The 22,253-nt window shown below is 39.6% G+C and overlaps 1 protein-coding gene across 3 annotated transcripts in view; it reads left to right on the top strand.

The window, feature by feature from the left end:
* The window catches only part of CDKAL1 (CDKAL1 threonylcarbamoyladenosine tRNA methylthiotransferase), a 426,501-nt gene that overhangs the window by 299,197 nt on the left and 105,051 nt on the right, over positions 1 to 22,253 (top strand). For all 3 annotated transcript variants that reach the window (XM_075417076.1, XM_009941257.2, XM_075417078.1), the window contains one exon: positions 12,920 to 13,100. In XM_075417076.1, coding sequence (XP_075273191.1) covers positions 12,920 to 13,100 — 181 coding nt within the window. The remainder of the gene's footprint in view (positions 1 to 12,919; positions 13,101 to 22,253) is intronic.

Raw genomic sequence — 22,253 nt, 5'->3', positions numbered from 1 at the left:
CCTATCTGGAAACACTGTCCAGTCCCTTCCATGCTCTATGCAGCTGTTAGTCCTGAAAGCTGTCTGTCTGGCACAGGTGAACATATGAACATCTATGAATAAGGATGCAGAATTATAGCTATCATAACATCGCTATCCAAAGTGGTGTTCCATTTTGATATTTTTCTATTGTGGTCTTAATTTCAAAATCCATCCTCTTAAATATCAAATTAACTTTGTATACCATTAGTCTTTGCTTCCTTGACTATTTCAGATGACGTCTCTGCTCAGCTTTATTTTTTAGATGACATATTCAGCTATAGATGTCTTTTAATGACAGCTTTGTTTTTCTGAATTTCTAGTCAGTAATAGCTCAGGCAGAGGCTGATATCAGTTTGAAGAAGATGTAGATGTACTGGTAATGCCAGGCTTCTCATGTCAAGCATGTAGAGTGGGACTCAGCATAGTGTTTGTATCTCTGCGGAGGAGGGAATTTGTTTTCTCTGTCTTCTGTTTGGCCGTTTCTGTCTTCCCACAGCAGGGGAAAGCAGTAGTATGAGTCTTTTTTTCCTGAATTTTAGTGCTGATCGTATTGGCAAGGGATTTTTATCAGTTTGTTGTGTCCCTATTGCAGACTCTGCTTTCAAAGTAAATTTCAGAACATGCCTGTCTTAAAGGTAGTGTATTTTAATGACTTGGAGTTGTAACATTTCTCTAGGTGTGGAATGTTTACCAAGGTTTACTTCTATTTTTCTTAGAAATAAACAGCTGTCATTGGTGTTTATCTTTTGTCACTTACTTGTATAAAGTCCATTACATTTTGCTACCTGCTTACTAGAAAACAAATGAATTCAAATCTGAAAGAAATATGAAAAAAGCAGACCATTTATCTAAATTCTAGAAATACTTTTAAGTGCATGTATCGTTAAATGCTGCCAACACCACTCTCAAAAAGGATATGTTACAATGGGAAATGTTACTGTGAGGACTAACAGAAATTATCAGAGGTATGACAGATCTGTCACACCAAGGAAATTAAGGACTCTTCATTCTGGAAAAGTGCTAATTGAGAGGGACTAGAACAGAGGTCAATAAAATCGTAAAGAGTACTGAGAAGGTGAACAGAGTGGTTACTGGCCTCTCCCAACATAACAATTAGAGGACATCAAATTGAATTAGCAAGTGTCAGGCTCAGAAGAGAGGGGTTTGTTTTTTGTGATTTTTTTTTTTCTTCTTCCCCTCCTTTCAAGTGGTTACAATATGGAGGGGTTTAGATTCAAGGGGAAACTGGACAAGTTGATGGAGGAGAAGTCAATCACAAGCTGCTGGTTACAAAAACATCTCTCTGACAAAATCCAGTTGTTGGAAGAAGGAAGGGGTTCTCGGGGTCTCCACGTCTGAAGTGCTTCCCTGGGCTTCTGGTGCTGCCCGTTGCTGACAGCAGACTACTGGATTTAGGTGGACCTTTGGTCTGATCTGTCTTATCTTCAAAGTTCCTGAAATATTACAGATTATAGAAGGGGGAAAACACATGTTCAGAAAGATTTTTTTTTTTTTTTTTAATTAGCATTTGTTAATGGAGCACTGCTTGCAATTTTTTCATTTGGTTTCATCATGCCAAAAAGGCATGTTAATCATCTTGCTTTGTATGCCTGATTTCTGTGTCAGAGTGAAGAGCTAAATGACTGTCACTGAAACAGACGTGGATGGGTCCTCAGAGCCCCAGACATTTAGTACTGGTGATAAGCATTGTGTCAGACTGAGAAAAAGTATATAATATTCTCAACTACTCATGGCTGAGATCCTATTATTTCTGACCATGCCTGACAGCTCTAATGTTGAACAGTGAAGGGTCACAGAAAATTAGTGTAATTTCAATGGCTGCTTTAGTGGAGCAAACATTAAGTCAGTTTCCAAGAACAGTTCCCTGGTGCAACCCTTAATAAATTCAAACTTTATTTTTAGTGATGACCTTTAGTAATGCGAGCCTTGATCCATTGAGATGCTGTTCACTTTTGATGCATCTCCAAATCCCTTTTTTATGCATTTTAAATCAACACATGCTTATTCTGAATTTATGCGTGTGGATAGACGGAGAGATGTAATTTAAACACATCTGTTCAAATATGCATTTCAGATCAACTTGGTGCTGGTTCTCATAATACGGCTGAGTTTTTGACGGGTATTATATCCCTAAAGTACACAGCAGATGGTATTTATTAGATATTGAATGGAAATGAAGTTAAAGGATGTTGAGCTTTTTGTCTTAAGTCGCTCATTTTTTAATCATGAAACAATAATGATCTGAAGTTACAAATCTGTAATGAAGTTCTGTAAAATGTTTCATATTTATGGGAAGAGAACGCGTTATATTTGAATAAAGTTAGTCCAAGCCTTAACTATTTGTTTTTTTAAGAAAATTGATAATGGCAAGTATTATAATGTTTCCTGTAAAACATTTGGGCTGCATCTAGTAGGAACTCTAGCAATCTTCACTATAATTGTTTAAAGAGAATAGAACTGTGTGTACTCCTTCATCCTCAGGCAGTGAGCCACGCTAATTACAAAATACACTTTTTATCTAGGTTGCTGTACCCTGACAACAAGGACAGACCCAGTCCCTACACTCACAAGGTCCTCTGTACCTATACCTTCACAAGTTCAGTTCTGGCAATCAGGTTTCCTAGCTGCCTTCAGGTGTCATTCAGCCCAGTTTCTGAAACAGCTCTTTTGGGGGCAGGAGGTGGGCTTGGAAAAGAATAGTCATAAAAAACACCCATTCTCACTCTCACTTAAACTCTGAAAGCTGTGCGATTGTGTGTCTTGATTACAGCTACTATTCTACAGCCTTTGAAAGGTGACGTGCATCAAAACTACTAATGAGTCCTAAGTGCAAAGCCAACCTCTTAAGCTGCAGTTGCACATCAGTTGGAAGTTGCTGCAGATCACAAAGCTCAGGTGTAACGTGTTCCCTGTGGGAATCGCCACCATGAGCAGCCTTCAGTGCTCTGTAAGGTGGGGAATGCAAAAAGCAGAGTGCATGCAGTGGCTCTGTAGCTGTAAGGCTAGGCTTAACATGTAGATTCTACTACCCTTGAAATCTGAAGTGTTTCACTACGATTCACCTCCAAATTAAATGGTAGGGTTTCAGGTCTTGCCACTTATTCTCCCACGTGTGTATGTGCATACACTTGTCTTCAGGGAAATCTGCAAGGATACTCTGAAGCAGTACTCTGGGGGTTTCTCTGTGGTCATATCTGGGTTTTGTTTGTCTGTTCTGTTGGGTTTTTTTAAAAAACCTCAACATATAAACAATATGGCATTGCAGTTTCTTTCTCTGACTTGTTGCGTCTTAGGCATCAGTTTGAGAGATAGGATCCAAGCTGTGAAAACAATTTAAAAAAAAAAACCTTAAAATTATGTGTTTCACACACATAAACAATGTGACTTAACTTAAAAGTCTGCTGGTATTTATTGTTTCAGTAGTTGAGTGAAAGTAAACAAGTGAGTTGGCTTATAAATGAAACCATTACAGACTTTTGCAAACAATGACAACATAAAGTTATCTTCACTTTAAACTTAAAACTGCAAGGTGAAGCAGAACTTATTTGTGAGACAACCTGGAGTTGTGTTAGGCAGTAGCAGAGAACGTTTTAAAATATTTGAAACAATATAATTGCTTTGCAGTGGGAACACGTACGTGAATAAAAGATGTTAGCAGGTGTCCTGCCAGGGTGGAATCTCATGCTATTGTATTTAATAGAAATAGAGGGCTACGAGGATGGTGAGGGGACTGGAGCATCTCTCCTACGAGGAGAGGCTGAGGGAGCTGGGCTTGTTGAGCCTGAAGAAGAGAAGGTTGCGAGGGGACCTAATAAATGCTTATAAACATCTGAAGGGTGTGTGTCAGGAGGATGGGGCCAGACTCTTTTCAGTGGTGCCCAGCAACAGGACAAGGGGCAATGGGCACAAACTGAAGCAGAGGAAGTTCCATGTGAACACGAGGAAGAACTTCTTCCCTCTGAGGGTGACGGAGCCCTGGAACAGGCTGCCTAGGGAGGTTGTGGAGTCTCCTTCTCTGGGGATATTCAAGACCCACCTGGACGCAGTCCTGTGCAGCCTGCTGTAGGTGACCCTGCTTCGGCAGGAGGGTTGGACTAGATGACCCACAGAGGTCCCTTCCAACCCCGAACATTCTGTGATTCTGTAAAATATGTACACCATAAACAGGTCTAAAATTGGTAAAAGTAATCAAAACAAAGGTCTGAATAACTAATATGAAACACAATTTCATAATAATGAAGTTTAAGCATGATAGTTCATTAAATAAACTTTTTTTCCTTGCGCTTAGTATAAGCAGCTTTCTTTTTTAGAGACTGAAGCCACAGCTGTCACCCACTTCTCTCAGTATGTGATTGTATCTGATACTGTTGGATGTAGGATACATTTAGGTTTTTCCAATACAGTTTAGTACACGTTTAATAGGAATTCAATCAAAATGCATTAAATTCATCTTTTCGATTGGCTTGATCTGATGGACATTTTGATAGAAACAAACAGAAGGTCCCTCAGACATAAACAAAGCTTGAAGTCAAAGATATTAATACCATATACAGAAGAGTGGAAATGGATACTACTTTTACATTATTTATACTTATTTTATTGAAGTCTGACTTCCTCCAATGTTCATTCCAATATCTTGCCATCTCTCTGTTGGTTTAGATCATATTACAGTCTCTGAAATGTCTGTCCTGTCTTGCTGCTTATACTTTTATTGCTAAATTTTATAGTAGAGTTTTAAATATTTTTCTTGAGAAGTCACGATTGGATCTTCTCTACTTACCCTACATTCAGTTGCAAAATCTCCCACTATTTGTCTTCATAATTTTAGTGATGTCATTATGTGTCTAGAGCAACAGAACACTGGAAAAGGAAGTGGCTGCATTAAATAGAATTTCATGCAAGAACTAAGAACGTTAAGTTCTGTGGTGAACTTGATAGTACTGCTTGTTTTCTTACGTCATTTTCTTACATATTAATGTTCATGATATATTTAGCTGTCTTACCAAACGATGGTTTATATCTATCCGTAAGGCCTGGTCTGTTACCATTTAAAATGCTTCACACAGAAATGTTCATGAAATGTCTATTTCCATTGAACCCTCAGGTACTTTCCAGTTTCACTCCATGTGTAAAATCAGTTCAGCATTTGATATGAGGATTTAAAAGAGCTCTTTTTTCTGCCACAGAGTTTTTGAACTTGTACATCCTGGACTACTTTTAAACGCATATGGAAAAGATTACTAAGAAAAACATTGTCAGTGGATGTCCATTTATTAGAAGTCTGTTCATTCACTGCATCATTAGGGTAAATCATAAACTAAAGAAGATGGAAAACCCCCTATTCAGGTTTACTCCCCTAACTCCAGACACTTAAATTAGGAGTATATTGTGCTGTGGTGCATTCATAGTCCAGAGAGAGAGAGAAGCGCAGGAGGATTTCGGATCAGAAGTAGGCTGCATCCATTTGTAAAAGTGTGGGGATCTTCCCATGACTTAATTCTCAGGTTAATCCCCACGGAGTCAAGAGAGAGACAGAGTGAGGTTTTGTGTTGTTACTAGCCTTTGAAAGGGGCCGTGCTTCCAGCTGAGCAGTCTATTTCTCTCGTGCTAGCTCCAGCTCGCCTGACTCCGTGGTGAGCAATTCAGGTTGAAGTCAGAAACCCCACAAGGCTCGGGCTTGTAGAGAAAAAAGAAAGAGAAGGGGGAGAGGGCTTCTGGAGGACTGCGTGTGGTCATGGGGAAGATGCAAACATCTCCTTCAGCTCCAACACAAAATGGCATGTTGAGATGCCTGTTAGGTTCTGTAAATATGCTTGAAAGACCAACTTTCAGATACCTTCAAATTATTTCATCCACTACTTTCGTTTGCAGATTGCCTAAACAGGCATATGCTGCAGAAAGGTTCTAAAATGTAAAATAATGTATGAGGCTGAAACAACATTTCAGAGAAGACTGGTTTTATTTTCATAAGAATTCCACTTTTTTTTCTAACATTTTTTCCATAAGAATTTCTAATGTATGAATCAAGAAGTCGCTAGGTCATCAGATTTTTTGTTGTGACCTTAGTTACTCTAGATTTTCCAGGCAGTTCTTGTGCTCTTCTGTAAAAACTTGCAGTGTTTTAAATTTGTTCATATTGCTGTTTATTCTAGTCCAGTATTTTGTTATACTGGGAGGAGTGGGGGTGGGGGTTCTTGGTTGAGAGCAAGTTGGCGGCTTTAAGTCATTGCTGGATTTAAATGTTAATTGCTGAAAGGGAAGTGGGAAGAATATGTGATCATGCAGAAGAATTTCAAGTGGTCACATGAGTAGGTGAAGGTGCTGATGAATTGCTTATTAGCTCCTTCACATAATTTCTTCCCTGAGCATGGATTTGGCTTGGAATGGTTATTTCTAAAGGAAATGTTTCCTTTAACTAAAGCCACATGAAATGATCCATGTAACACCTGAACCCTATCAAGTTTCATACTTTTTGCTGCTGTTTTTCTTAGACATCTTGCTCTGTGAAGATAGGGGAGGTTTTTTACTGCTGTATTTTTGACAGCTTGACCCTGTTATCTCTTTCCTTACTCAAATGACGAAGTATTTTGCATTTCACTCCCATCTACCTTCCATCTAGAGTTCTTTAACTTCCCTCTGTTGGTGAGTCGGTCTGTGGTAACTGTTGCTGTAGTATCTGCTGTACTTTCCTGTTACTGCTAGTCCAGGTTCTTCTCTCTAACATTGGTAATTAAGTCCCCTGGGCAGAAAAGAGCAGGACACTTGTCACTGAGAGGATGACTGCACTGCTTGCTGGTTAGTAACATGCCACAGAAATACCTGAGCAAACAGCTCCAGGAGCTACCTGGCTGTAGTAGCACAGAGCTCATCTCAGACTGATTTATTCTTCTGGACTTGTTTAGAACTATCTCTGATACCTGTGAGCTGTGAGGAGGCAAGTCTCAGGGCAGCAGTTACCCACAGCATGTTCTTTACCTACCCACAACTTTACTTTCAGGCATCAGCCACTCCTTTCGGAGGTGGAACACTTTTTTTCTCTGACCCATGAGGATGACTTGTTTCCTCTTCAGGTAGAGGGTAAGATGTTGCATTTCTTCTCTGTCCTTTCAAACAGGTTTGTTCCTCCTTTCTGTGAGGTTTTGGATGTCTGTCCTCTCAGCACTTGTTCATGACAATTTCTGGGTGTGCTGGTCCTTACAGCATCGCACTAAAATTGACACTTCTTTTTGGATGGTCAGAACTGCCCAAGATGATGGTGATTGTCTTGCTGCTCAGGTTCAGGATGACAGCATAAATCTGCTTGTGTAGATGGAAGGGATTTATCTATGTAGAGGGACATAAAGGAGAGAATGTTGAGGAACCCTAAGTATTAGGGCTGTATTATCTTATATATGGCATTGATTATTCCTAAGTTCATCTTTTTCTGAAATGCCACAATTTTATTGTAAAATCTTCCAATTGAGAGGCAACTTGGGAGTCTGGTTTTTCTTGGTTTCTAAACTTGAGTGAATGGAGGCAATAGTATGTCTTCAGAGAAAAAATCTTGCCAGATTTATGCTTGCCAGATAAAATGATTGCACACAATCTTTCTAGGCATTTATCAGGATTATGAAGGTTTTAAATGGCTGTCAAACTTCAAGTCATTTTCTACTCAGAAGTATTGAAACAGACTGACCACCTCCATTAGCTAGGCTATAAGGAGCTTCCAGACTTCAGTATGTTTGAAGCAACTTTCTGCTCTTTTAAACCGGTTTTATCTTTCATAAGGACCACTGTGTATTCTTGGTTCACTGAGCAATGTGTTGTGGAGCTTCTCTACTGACCCTCGAAAACATTTGCTGCAACTGAATTTTTAGACTTACTGTAAGTGCATTTATGTAATAAATGTTACCAAATGCTTACTGGGGATGTTCAGCAGTTTTTTCTTTGTTTACTTCGGAATAGATAAACTGCGTTTTGTTTCAAAAAACAATTTAATATTGCTGATGCACAAGTAGTTGGTTCTTATGTAATTTTGCATCGTATTGCATAGCTGGGACAATTTTTTAAACATCATCTGAATCTATGCAATAAGGAATTTTGTGCTGCTTTCTTTCAGACTGTCAGAGCAAAGGTTGCTTTAATTTTCAAGTGTATATGTGTTCTATATTTTTCCACAATTATCTTTTTTCCCCTCTTTTTTCATTAAGAAATGATGTTTCACATGTGGAACTAATTGCACTTGTTTTTGTTCATCAGTGCTTTGAGAGGCTAAGAGCTTGATTTTTGTCATTTAACTGGAATTTACTCTGAGTGAAATCTTCTGCTTTTCTCCCCTTTTAGAACTGCTTTTTAAACAATATAATCAACAGTGGTATAAAAGTGCACTATGCAATGTTGCATTTTAGGCAGTCCTACTGGATTGAACTGTAATTGCTGTTGCTGAATACGCTGTGGTTCTTAGTCTCTTTTCATACCCTCACTTTTCTTTGTGTGTAATAATTCCATCCAGGAAGAAATCTAATTACTAAGATAATTAACACCTTATCACCAAATGCAGTTCAGACATTTGTAGAGTTTATGAATTCTTAAAATATGTAATTTCCTTTTAACTGAGTGACAACTGAGTTATGGAGAAAAAGAGCATATTTCATTGTATCTAGCTTGATTGGACCTTATAATTCATGTTGCTATAGAAACAACCAAACCTTTATAAAGGACAGTATTACTACTACCATTGGTAATAAGTGCTTTGACTGTTGCCAATAGTGTCATTAAAATGGTTAAAATAACTTCATTGTAATGGTTTTGTCAGATGTAATGAATGTTCCGAGAAATGGCAGCTGGTGTTATATGATATTGATTTATAAAGTAATGTCCTTTTTCTTCCATAAGCTTACTATTACTGCACAAGATATTTGCAATGTGAACAAAATCATGCTGCAGAATACAGTGCTCCTCTGTCCACTCAGTCCTTAAAGCTAATGAATTTTATTGTTACTTGAGATCAAGCAGAACTTCATATCTTACAGTCTGTCAGACTTAAGAAAGCAATGGCAATTGAGGCCATTTAGCCAGCAGCTCTGGGGAATTTTCACTGTTCTGTGCAATATTCAGCTTGTGTTTCCCACTTACAATTGTTGGACCAAGTCTTTGAAAACATTCAGTTTTATACTGGTTTTGTTTTGGCACTCAAATGCCGTGTTTTAACTTCATCTCTAAAGATGGAGTCTGAATTCATTAACTCAAAGAAGAATTGGAAGAATTTTGTTTCTTTTGTGGGAATTTTGCATAAGGAAGAGGTGAAAGAAGATTCTAATAATACAATGTCTAATAAATTTCTGTGCACCTACCTATATATGCAGGCACATGTAAAAAGGAGGCCAAGACATTTGCTTTAATATAAGCTTATTGCCAATATTAAATAAAAAAAAGATTTCTTTTAAGTTAAAAAGTCACAAAAGGTATTTACTACCATATTCTGTTTGTATGAAGGCCATTGTGGTGAATATAAGCTATGCATGCTCTAATATTGCACCTAATCAAATTACGAAGAACAATATTCTCTGCTCCCCCTTTCTTGGGTCTTCTGCCAACAGATTCTCCAGTTCCAGCAGAGCTCGTTGTTGCAGGAAGTTTTTCTTTCCACTATTGAAACTCAAGGTTCTTTACCCACTGTAACCATGGCATCGTTTTTTCTGCGGTGATGTACTGTCTAATAAGAAATGCTAGTTCTCTTTGGCCATTCAAATGCTTTATAAATGTCATTTGGATTACATGTATTTGTATTTACAGTTCTGCTGTCTCTTGTCCTGGTGAGGGGAAGAGAAGCCTTCCAGCCATTTCTTTAGCTTAGAGACAGTCTTGGAGATGCCTTCTTAAGCTCAGGTGTGAGCTTTGCTTGTGGCAGTGGTCTTTATGCCATTCACCTAGAAGAATGTCTCAGCTGTTCCTTGCCTGTAGCCTACTTAAGAACTATAGAAGTATTTAGGTTGGAAGGGACGTCTGGAAGTTATCTCATCTCTTCCCCCCACTTGAAACAGGGCCAGCTCTAAGACAGATACCACCAACGTCTTTATAGGGTTCTTACTTTTCCTCAGAAATCATATTTTCTGCAGTTCCTCATTGCCACTGATAGTGTAGAATCAACTCTGTGCTGTAGAAACAGTCTCATCTGTGACAGCGGGGAGCACTGAGCACTTCTGAGCACTATACATTTCTGCCTCTCTGCAGAAGAGGTTTATCATTATTCCCACTTTACACAAGCAGGCTGGATACAAAACAGTGCTGTGGTTTCCCGTTTTCTCACGGGGCAGTGATCATCCGGCTGGCTAGTGTCAGGTTCAGAAAACTGAGCTGATAACTCCTGGGTCCCACAGAGTGCTCTGTAAATACCATGCAGTAATCTCGTGGTTATAGGACTGATTTTCTGGGCCATGTCACAGAATGACAGAAGGTTGAGGCTGGAAGAGATCTCTGGAGGTCAGTATGTCCAACCCACCCTGCTCAGTCAGGACCACCTAGAGCCAAATGCCCAGGACCATGTCTAGACGGCTTTTGAGGATCTCCAAGGAGGGGGACTCCACAGCATCCCTGGGCAATGTGTGCCAGTGCTCAGTCACACTCAGCGAAAAAGTGCTTTCTGATGAGGACCACACCACCTGAGCCCCCGTGCCCTTGACTGCTGCCCCCCAGGTCTCTGGGGGTAGTAGTCAGAAGGCCAGATGAGACCTACAACATCCTGAATCCTGGCCCGTGGCAGACAGCAAACCTCTCTAGATGGCTGGTCAGGTCAACACATGTGTGCCTCTGTCCCTCACAGCAGGGAGTCACTGGTTATGATGACTTGCCCCTTCTTCCTGGTAGACTTATGTGGTTTAAGGGTTAGGTGGACCAGATGCTTTGCTTGGCAGCACATCTGACTCCTCTTCGACTTTGAGGACGATGAATCTATTTTGCAGTTGTAGGCTCTGAGGTGAGGCAAGATCCTTCCTCTTGGTGTCAGAAGTCACAGAATCACAGAATCACAGAATGGTCGGGGTTGGAAGGGACCTCCTTCCCCTTCTCCAGAGGTTTTGCTTCCCTTGTTATTGGGGGTTGACACTACCTGCTTCTCTGTTACAAATGGGGGCTGAGGCTGTTCAAGCTCTTGAGGTGCAGAGAAGATCCTGTCTATCTCCCTTTCATCTTCCTTGATGCTACATAGCCTGCTTGCTTCCTCCCATAACTCCTCCACTTGGAGGCACAGCTCCTCCAAGACTGCACAGCTCCTGCAGGACGGAGGACCATCTCTCCTGACAGCAGAGAGAGCCCTCAGGGAATCCCTGCAACCTGGGACTTGGAAGGCTGCATCCACCACGTGAAGCTCAGTCTGGGTGCAAGCCTCGACTCTAGCAGGGGTGGCTACTCCAGCATCCACTGGAGACAATGCTCAGTGATGTGTTACTGCCGTGTCTAAGACTGTTACTGTGGCGCAATTTCAAGTGAGGCCCCCTTGCTTCACCCCCTCGTGTGTGCCCTGCTGCGCTAGCTGCTGCGTCTGTTGGCTGCCTTGGTTAACTGCGCGCTCTGAAGCTGCTGGGCTTCAGAGGGTTCTGCATGTTTAGTCCAAGGGGAAGAGTTAGGAAATGCTGACCTTACTAAATAACATGAGAGCTCAGTGCCTGTGCATTTGTAAACGTAAGTATTTTGTTTTGCTTTTTAAAGCAAGGCATGGGCTGGTTTTGTGAACTGAGTTGGAAATTGTGACTAAAAGATCCAATGCCAGTGCCAGCAGTAGATGCCCAGAGCCTGGAGAAGGATCACAGGTCAGCAGGAGGGCACCTGAAGGGCGGCAGGAAGGAACTCCAGCCAGTAATTCCGCTTCGTCAGGGGCCCAACTTAAATGCCTCTATGCAAATGCATGCGTCATGGGGAATGAACAAGAGGAGTTGGAGATGTGCGCACGCCTGCAGGGCTATGATCTTATTGGCATCACAGAGAGGTGGTGGGATGACCCCTGTGACTGGACTGTTGGAATGGAAGGATGCAGGCTCTTTAGGAAGGACAGGCAGTGGAGATGAGGAGGGGGTGTTGCCCTCTATGTCAGTGACCAGCTGGAGTGCATGGAGCTCCACCTGGGGATGGAGCCAACTGAGAGTTTATGGCTCAGGATTAAAGGCAGGGCAGGGACAGGTGACATTATAGTGAGGGTCTGCTACAGGCCACCCAACCAGGAAGACCAAACAGATGAGGCCCTCTGTAGGCAGATAGGAGCAGCCTCATGTTCGCAAGACCTGGTCCTCTTGGGGAACTTCAGCCACCGTGATACCTGTTGGAGGGACGACACAGCAGGGCATAAGCAATCCAGGAGGTTCCTGGAATATATTGATGATAACTTCCTTCTCCAGGATGTCTTACTGACTCCAAATCCAATTTTGTTCGAAATTGCTAGGTCATATGGCATGCCAGTCCCCTGTTTTGGATATCCTGTTCTACTTCAGTAGCAGCTTTATAATACATGAAATAGTTCACAAATTCTAGTGGCTGAATCTCAGAAGTTATACATTTTGTGGATTAAGAAATCAGAATTCAAGAAATCAACAAGCTCTGCTGATCACCTGCAATTTTGAATGAAGGAGGAGTTAGTCCAGATGTTTTCACTCTTCTGTCACAATCCTAATCCAATGTTTACTGCAATATCTTTCTTCTATTGTGTGTGCTCTCAGCTGAGTACCAAATGCATTTTTCATTACCAAGCAATGGTATTAAAATCTCTATTTTTTTTTTCCAAAGATCATTTTAGGTCTCAGTTTCTGTAGATAAAGTTGAAGAGTTATATGTCTGTGTACACTAGCTTTTAAGGGAGCAAGACTTTTACATGACCTTAGTTCGGTGTTCCTTGCTACTTTCTTTACAGAGTGCCTGGAATAACAATTGCTACAGACATCATCTGTGGTTTTCCAGGAGAGACGGATGAAGATTTTCAAGAAACAATGAAGCTTGTAGAACAGTACAAGTTTCCGAGCTTGTTTATTAATCAATTTTACCCACGCCCAGGAACCCCGGCTGCAAAAATGCATCAAGTTCCAGCTGCAGTGGTAAGATCCATTTTCTTGTGCCACCATACACGGTGTACGCAGATGTCTTTGAATACATAAAGCATACATGTGAAAGTGCAGATTTCTGCAGAACTATGCTACTATTCAATTAAAGTTTTTTTCAGTCCAGTAAGTGAAATGATTGTTAAATTGCCTTTAGAGGTTTGCTAGATCACTGAACGCATTTTCATAAAAACATTGCTGTTCAGGTTGTTAGGAAGGGTAAAATAGCGGTTATACTGAAGTCATGTCTTCTTTCTATGAAGTTTTGGCTGAGTGAGTACCAAGAGTGTTGGCTGACTGATTACGCGTATTAATTTTTTTCCATTTTAAGACTTTTGTGACTCCAGCAATCTCAAGCTTATTGTGAATAATTATGCAAAGTATTAATAAAAGAGCAGTGATAATCTTTATTTGTCAAGTATCAAATTTGCTGGCAACTTCTTCTCGAGACTCTCCTTATACACTGTTTATAAACTCTGCTTCCTTCAGCCTGCGTGTTAAAGGCCAGTGATGAAATTGGCATTTAATCTTTCAGTTTTCAGGTGTTTTTTGTTTTTTTCTGACTGAGAAGTGTAACCCTTCGTGACTACTAACATTCTAACTACAAATTCTCATGAGGAAAACAGTATGTTTTCATATAGAAGGTAGATGGCTATTGACTGTATTTTGATTTATATAAATAGCTATTTACAAGCAATAACAACAGCAATCACATCTCAAGGTATGGTTTGATTTATTTAAAAATTAATTTAATTTTTGTAATCTGAATCTCAAAACAAGAATGTATACAAGACTGATACCTGTACAATAATTCAACTCATTATCTCATTGTTATGGGCATAAATAACATTTATATTTTATTTCAGTGTGAGAAGGAAAGTCAGTTAACAATATAAATTACTTTAAATAAAAACCATTTCTTTCATTTCATGTATCCTTGTACACTAACATGAAGTCAAAACCTACATATCAGTACTTGTATCGCTTTGCTTATACATCTGAAAGCTAAACAAAGTATTTCTGCTTACTCTCAGTATATACCACAAATTCCATAGGATGTATCAGCTGCTGAAGATATAAGATTATATTTGGTTTTTTTCAGTTTATTGTTTAGAGAAGTACAGCTTGAGCAATGGCTGCTCATTTATTGTAGTCTATCTCATAATGGGAAATACTGAGTTTTCAAATATAAATAGCTACTGTTGAAATAGTCTACTTAGTGTAACCAGCTCACACTGTTGAATTATTTTTATTAGTTTTCAATACTTTTTACAAACATTTGAAAAAAATGCAGAAATGTAATTTGTTGAAGTTAGGAAGCTTAAAAATCAAAATATTGATTTATGTTTCTGTTTTGCATTCTTTCATCCACAAGTTTGTAAGCGTGCTATTTTCACAGGAGGTGCAAAGAGCTGAAGTTAATTTACCCTCTTCTGTTTAACTGGGTGCCATGGGAAGACAATATGTCAAGAGCTAAATTATTAAAAGAACATGAGCTGTTCTGTGGTTAGAAGTGTTACTTGGAAAATGCTAAAGTCGTTTTAACCCACTTTTACGTTCTTCTTATTATTTGTAGCGCTAGTACTTACTGCTTTCAGTGAATTAGAACCTTCAAAGAAGATGAGGCCTCTAATCCAGGGCTGATGAAAATCTGTAATTAATACATTTTGTTTCTCTTGGTCTTTTTTTTTTTTTTTCCCCTCCCTGTAGTCCTTCAAAAATCCTGTGTTGTGAGATCCTTTGTTCTTTTATTTGTTTGTAGAAATGGAGAGTAACTAGTCAAAAAGAGCAGGAAGAGCTTGTGCTAATCTCTTATGTCTTATATTCACATTACTTCTAGACAGAAGATGATGGTCTTTCCTGTATTACCAAGATGGAACAGGCATTTCATTTGTCATTCCTGGCCTAGAGTAACTTACACATGTTTCTCTGCTAGGAGGAGGAAGTAGCACGTTAACCGTCCATGTTGTGCACTCTTACCCTTCTTCCTTGAATAAAATATTATTCTGGCTATCTTACAGTTAATCGATTTTACTCCATTTGCATAGGGAAAAAAAAGCACATAAAGTGACATACAGCTGTTATGTGCAAGTATGTGAGTGTACGTATGGTGCATAACGTTATCCTCTGCAGTGGATCTGCTGGTAGGTTCTCTTTCTATGAAAAGAGTTTTGGCTGTATTATTTAACTACAGATGCTGAACCAGCGAGCAAGTTATTTCACAATTGTTATTCTTGTCTGTTTTCCTAAAGACTCGGTGTATGTGCTGTGTTATTTCAGCTTTGCAGTACTTCTGCAATGGACAGATCTATTGCTGTTCGCAAACTTCTCTCTTTAGCGAGTTCCATTTCTTCAACTCTGGTTCAAGAGAGATTTGGTGATTCTGCCCAAGTATCACAGCTGCAGTAATAACGTATTTGCTTTGTCAATTCCTTTAAAGTTAGCTCTTTTTAGGAAGACCTCGTGACTTTTAGGGACAATCTGTGAAGCATTAAGCATAATAACATTTAGTGCTATCAAATTTTTAGTAGGTAGTTTTGATGGAAGTTGTAACTGTAATTGCCTTTTTGGAGAAAAGCATAATTTGAGTTTATCTTAATAGAAAAAAAAATCAGTAGGTCAACACAGAATCTTTCCTTCACATAGATAATTTATCTTTGAAAGCCTTACAGGCACTGATATTTTTCTAAAAGGGCAGATGACACTAATCCAGATGGACAGGTCTGCCACCATAAATTCAGAAAAGACAGTTAAGGCTGCAGGCCTTTCTTGTTTCTCCTAGAGAAAAAATGTCCATGGAGAATCAGACATCTGTCTAAATGGTCTTATCGTTTCAGAACCATCAATTAGGTTATGCTTACCATAAATGCTGTTCGCCAGTTTAGAGAAAAGTTGGAGCACAGTTAAGCAAAACCAGGAATGATTTTGGGTTTGTTTTTCTTATAAGCAATTGCAGCGATGCTGAGTCATGTACATGAAAAACAAGTCAAGATGTTGTTCAGAACTTAAACGTGGCCTCAGAATTTTGTTCTTCTTTGCTTTTACCCTCCTTTTATCCACCTACTGCTAAATACATCTTTTCAGAGATGAGTCTCAATGCTCGTTGTATCCAGTGGGCTGTCTGTAGAAAATTCTCATTCTGAAGTGCGCTAACTATGAAATGCTACTTTATAAGTTATTATTTTGGATCTGGATTTCTCCATTTCCCTGGTGCATTCAATCATAGAAGTGATAGTGCTGATAGTTGCGTACCTCAAATTACAGATTCTAGGCAGGTATATATTTTAATGAGCAATGTAAAGAGAACAGGATTTAGACAGGTCTAGTAGAGATTTTATATTTAGCTGTATTGCAAAGGAGCAGAATGCTTTAATTCTGAATGTAAAAATTACTCTTTTTCCCTAAAATTAAGGATCTGTAACACCTTATGTTCTTGATAATTTTAATTTCTCCTATTTTTTTTTCAAGGTAGCTGTTGTTTCTCTGGATACTTGTGGGGATATTTCTCTCTCTGTCCTTGAGATTCTGGTCCATCACAAATTCTGAAAGCATTAAGGGACATCATCATTTTAGGATTGGCTTGATTTCTACCACATGGAAACAAAGTGAGGAGATAGCCATTTTGAAAATAAATATTGTAGTAAGGTGCATTTAGGTTTATCTCTACTGAGAATAGGAGATGGCAGCTGTCTTAAGAGCAGTGATGTGACTGCAGCTTCACGATTACACTACCCTCAGCTGCAGTGTGGATTCCAGTCTTTCTAGATGTATTTTCAAAAGTGTGAGAAATTCAGTTCCAATTATTGGTGTAATTATTAGATTTAAAAAAAAAAGCCTGTGTGATGTCTAGATGAAAGACTATATATTTACTTTCTCTCACAATTTCTTTCCTTTTCTCTTTATATATATCATCAAATAATTATCTTGTTCCCAGCTAGAAAATTTTATGTCAATCAACTACTGAACCTTTTCTTTAATTCCTCTGAAGAGCGTCTCCTTGATTTTTCCTTCTGTATTAGTTGTATTAAGCACTGTGCTTAGTATACTGAGGTGAATAACCGAGTTACAAACTTCATTCCTGAATTGCTGTTTGATCTCAAAAATAGTTTGCTTCAGAAATAGAGGTAGGTACAGGATATGTTCTCTTATGGTGTATAGTAGGGAGTTACTAAAGTCTTTCAACACGTGAAGGGAATGGTGGGCATGCCATGTCTATGGTGGGCAAGATGTGAGACCTTACTAAATGATTCTAAAAGTGTCTATCCAGTGTCTGAAAGCTCAGTTTTCAGCAGCCTTCATCACAAGTACTTGCTGTAGGCTAGCAGTTGCTTTTGGTTCAGGGATGCCCAGGCCTGTGTTCTGTTTCTCCTCTGTAGGAATGTCATGTCAATCCAACCATGCTGCAGGTGATTTGCCCTTCTGCCATCCATCCACACCCAAATACTGTGTCCAGGCAAAACTCTTCCTGAATCTAAAACCTCATCCATCTATATAGTGATCATTTTATCTGTTAAATATACCCATCATTAGTATAAAAGAAAATCTGTGATCAGACATTGCATCCCCCTCCATTTAATCACACTGTGACTTAGAACTGCCACTATATTTACTGATTCTCAGCACAGTACATAATGCCCTGACAATTTTTTTCTGTTTAGATAACATAATACCAAATGCACCTTCTCAGTGTTGTCTGCCAGCCAAGTTGTGTTTGACCATTTCTGTGGGAGCAAACCACCAATTTTGTACTTTATGCCTTTAATGATGGCTACTCTTTTTTTCTTAGATTGCTTTCCTTCCCTCTAACAGGTCTCTAAGAAGTTCCCTGAGACCGTTTCATTACTGAATAGTCACAGATCCCCCATATCTCTCATCACTGATTAAAACTCTGCAAGACAGACACTAGAAATGGGCATTCTTGGGTACCGAGATGTATGGTATGATATTTAATTCCTCCTTTGCTGGGTGGATATAGGTTTTGTAGTTCTGAATCTCTGTGGACAAGCAGCTGAATCTTCTGCAGTAGCTCATGTGCTCTTACCTATTCAGTATAAATAATTGTCCGTGCGTCACCAAACTGTCCTGGATGATTGAGAAATAACTGCATGCCTGCATCAGGCAGTATCAGCTGTCCCCTCCCTCGGCACTTCTTAACTCCAAGCGCAGCAGGACAGCGACTTGCATAGCATTGCTTGTGCAAGGGACACCTTTTGCTCTCTTCATGACTCTAAAGGAGAGGGAGCACAGCTGAACCTTGCAGTTGCACCATCAAAGAAAAGGCTAGTAAGCTCCCGGGGGAGCAGACAGCAAGGAGAGATCACAGTTGAGGGCTGCTCTTGCCTTTAAGCGTGTGCTTCAGGCATTGGAGGGCAGTGATGTGGCACAACGCATCTGGGGAAGCCAGGGTCGGAGCTAAGGGAAAGGAGAGAATTGATCCGCTGTCTGTGATGGATTTAAAAATAGCTTTATAGAGTTTCATGTACTCCGTGATACGCGACAGAACCAGTTGCATTGTTAAGCACATGCAGGTGAGAGAGTGCAACTTTGCCTGGGGTTGATTAGTTAATGTGGTTTAAATGCCCAGGAAGGAAGGGACCACCTGCCTTGTTTCTAATACTCCCAGGCACAGCAGAGTCAGTAGTACTTTGTGCCTTAGCTTGATGGTGGTCAATCCAAAAATCATACAATGGGAATACGTAGGGATATCCTTCTTCTAAAATTAAGGAAGAGAGCTAGGGAGATCAGGAGGTGGAAGAAAAAGGAAAGAAAAGCGAGTATGACAAAGAACAATGCCACTTATTCAGCAGCACTGCTGCTCGGGTCTACCATCTCTGCATTTGAGCTCCCTCAGTAAGTGCTGTGACTAAATGATATTACATGCCCCAGGAGTTAGATGCAGCTGTGATAACTGCTTCCAGTGTATCAAAGACGCTTGACCCCTGACACCCCCTCCAACATATGCAATAACGCATGGTGTAACATGCAGAATGTTGCTCATGAGTAAGAGAAGCCAAGAGTGATTTAAGTTAGAGTTTGTCTGCTGAACCTCTGTACTATGCTTTGTTTCCTCAGCAGTGCACTTTTATTTACTGCTTGTTACCTCTGCCAGCATCAGACCTGAGTGAAGACTTTTATGGCAAGTTTGGGATCAGAGAGTTAAAAATGTGAAAGCTGGAGGAGGAGACAGACCATGAAGGAAAAATCAATATATAATCCTTCATATTTGTCAGTGAACTACTGAAGTATTCCATGTTAACATTTTCCAGCAAGTTTTGCACTTGCTCTTTAGTAGTTTTATTTATACCATGTTTCCTTAAGGTTTTTTATGAGAACATGTGGGGTACTGCAGAAAGCCTTAAAAACCGTCAAGATAGTTATGCTTTCTCTTATCTACAAGGCCACTTACTCTCTGATGGGATTCATTTTGATTGATACAGCTGTTGGCTACTGGCAAATCAATATTGGCTCTTGGTGTTAATGTCTGGATGCTTACAACTAGTATTGCATCTTTTCCTGCCAGTTTTTCCAGGAACTGTGTAAACTGAATGACCTATGAAAGCCTGGTTAATCCTTTTTCCCTGTTTTAAAGATGGTTAAAACATCTGACTTTTTATGCTGTATCTTTAAACCTACAACAGTGCTCCCCATTCCGTGGGCAGCCAGAACTGCCGGTTTGTGTGATGCATTCAAAGGGAGGTAATTACCTGTGGTTGGTTTTTTGTGGTTAGACAAAGCTACTAAATAGAATTTTACAAAAGTTTAAAGACGTTTTTATTTTAGAGCTAGATTGATCTCAAGTTCAACCACTTGAAGTTATTTGACCAGGTGCTGAAATGAAAATCTGTTTTTGTTGTTGTGGGAGAGATTTGAGCCAATAGGTTTTAAAATAGGTTGTACCCTTTTGGAAAGCTATAAATGATCTGCCTGTGGGGCTGCTGAAAACTCAGATCATAGCTGAATCTGGGCAGTGAGTTAAATGGCACAGTCACAGCTGGGCTGTGCAGAGTCAGACCCCTGAGAAAGGACAGGAATATTTTGACTGTAGCCTGGGGCAGTGGCTCTTAAAGCTTGAACTGCTGTACTTCAGGCACCTGGTAGAATACAAGTCTTACCCTTTCAAGGAGCACAACTGTCTTGCTTGAGAAGGCAAATCAAAATTCAAAACTAGCTTGGAAATACACTTGGGAAACCAAGTTGGAATTCTGCTTTTTTGAATTTTGCTTTGTTTTTACAGCAGAAACTGATTGGAATGAAAATTACCAACAGCTTCCTCATAAACTTTAAACAAATTCAGTTTGAAAATTTGAGCATCTTAAAGTAAATGTACAGCTATGGGTTCAATCTAGGCGCTGTTGTTAAGAAAAAGAATTAAAAGACAGTGGAAAATAAAATGTGGAGAACATACATGTGAAGGAAGAGGTAGTATTCTTTCCAAATTCACTGTCAAGCCAGAAATAGTTACAGAATTTGCAAGGATTCTGAAACCACCATTAACATCATATAATTTTGGGGTTGATACTTATAGCCATGTACAGTCCATATGTTGACTGTCCAATATAAAAAAATTACTTTTAGGAAAGTGTAATCCTGTAAGACCTGTAGTGGCCATGAGTGTTCATTACCCATCCTCCTTCCCCTGTGATTTCATCTGGAAACTCTGATGGAATTCAGAGATTTTAGTTGCAAGAAAGCTGAAATAGCATCAGGAGTTTTTTATACCACGTACTGCTGCACTGAACAGAAGGGAAGGAAAGTACTCTGTACAGATAAAGTGGAATAGTCTTTGATTTTAAGGGAGAAAACAATTTTTACCCCCAGTATAAATATATATGTGATCAGCATGTCAGGTGAATTTTTCCTTTCACTATAACTCTTTTTCTCAGAAAAATTCAAAAGTCAAAAAATGAAATGTAATTTGGTGAAACTAATTTCGTGGTGTCATGCAGTTTTTTCTTTTTTTGTAGGCTTTTATGGTGTAGCATCCATTGCAATTGCTTATAAAAATGCAGAAGAGTATATCATTCCTCTGTATTTCCCACCTAAACTTAGTTCATTGAAATTTTCATCATAACATTGTTCCTCAAAAGAATTTTATATAAAATGGCATCAGTATAAATGCAATGCATAAATTTATGTTACTTTTGTTACATTTAAATGACTCTACAAACTGCATGAATATGGGCATACATGGAGATCACATACATGGAAGCCTCTGCCAATAATCACAAGGGTTGACTCAGTAAGATGGATGTCACGAGGCCAATAAAAGCTGAAAAGTGTGCATCTTTTTCCTTTACCACTGTTAATGAATTATGTGCTGTGATTTGGGGCTTCCAGTTAGAATGTTACAGGAAGTTTAAGGACTGTTTTGTAAATTCCGTCTTCCCTGACAGGGAGTTGAAGTGAGGCAGAGAGCAAACATTTCTTGAAAGACCTTTTACTTATTAAGCTGTTGTTTTTAGTAGAACGAAGCCATTAATGTTAAAAGGAGATAATTGTTTGCACCCCACATTCATTTAGTTACTGGCATTCACTCGCGTGCTCACCTCTGGTTACCAGTGGAGCAGCAGCGAGGAGGCCAGCCCCAGCTGTGCGCTCAGATGCGGAGGGTCAGCCTGTGGCTTTGAGGGAGTGCTTGCAGAAGTCTCTCAGAGGAATCTTTGTTCCATTAGGTAGAAATGCAACCCTGCGGTCTTCATCTGCATGTAGGAGTCACGACCCTCTTGGGCGCGGTCGGAGTCTCTTTGGTATTGATCGTAATGGCCTTGGGCAGATTGAACAGACTGTTGTCGTTCTGAGTTTGTTAGCTATTGCAGATTCAGCAGGAGAACTAGACTTCAGAGCTTACTAGTCCTTCAAAAATTTTCATATGCTACATTTTCAGCAGGTAATGTTACCATCTTTGGCCCTGCTGGTTCCTGTTACAACTCCATCCAAATCCGTAGGTGCCTATAGAACCCATTCACTCAAGCTTATACGGAAGGAACCTCTATGGCAACTGCATGTTTATGTATCTTTTGTCCTTCTCTCTTCTTCATTGGCTCATAATGAAGTGGAAGAACCACGGAAGAAGTTTTTGTAGCTTTTGCTTGAATTACAGTTAGGCAGCTTCTGTAATACTGGAAATTTTTCTCTTTTTTAATTCAGAAT

The sequence above is a fragment of the Opisthocomus hoazin genome, chromosome 3, assembly GCF_030867145.1.
Source record: "Opisthocomus hoazin isolate bOpiHoa1 chromosome 3, bOpiHoa1.hap1, whole genome shotgun sequence".
In the NCBI taxonomy this organism is placed as follows: domain Eukaryota; kingdom Metazoa; phylum Chordata; class Aves; order Opisthocomiformes; family Opisthocomidae; genus Opisthocomus; species Opisthocomus hoazin.
Note: the sequence above shows the minus strand (reverse complement) of the source record. Positions and strands in the feature narration are given on the sequence as shown.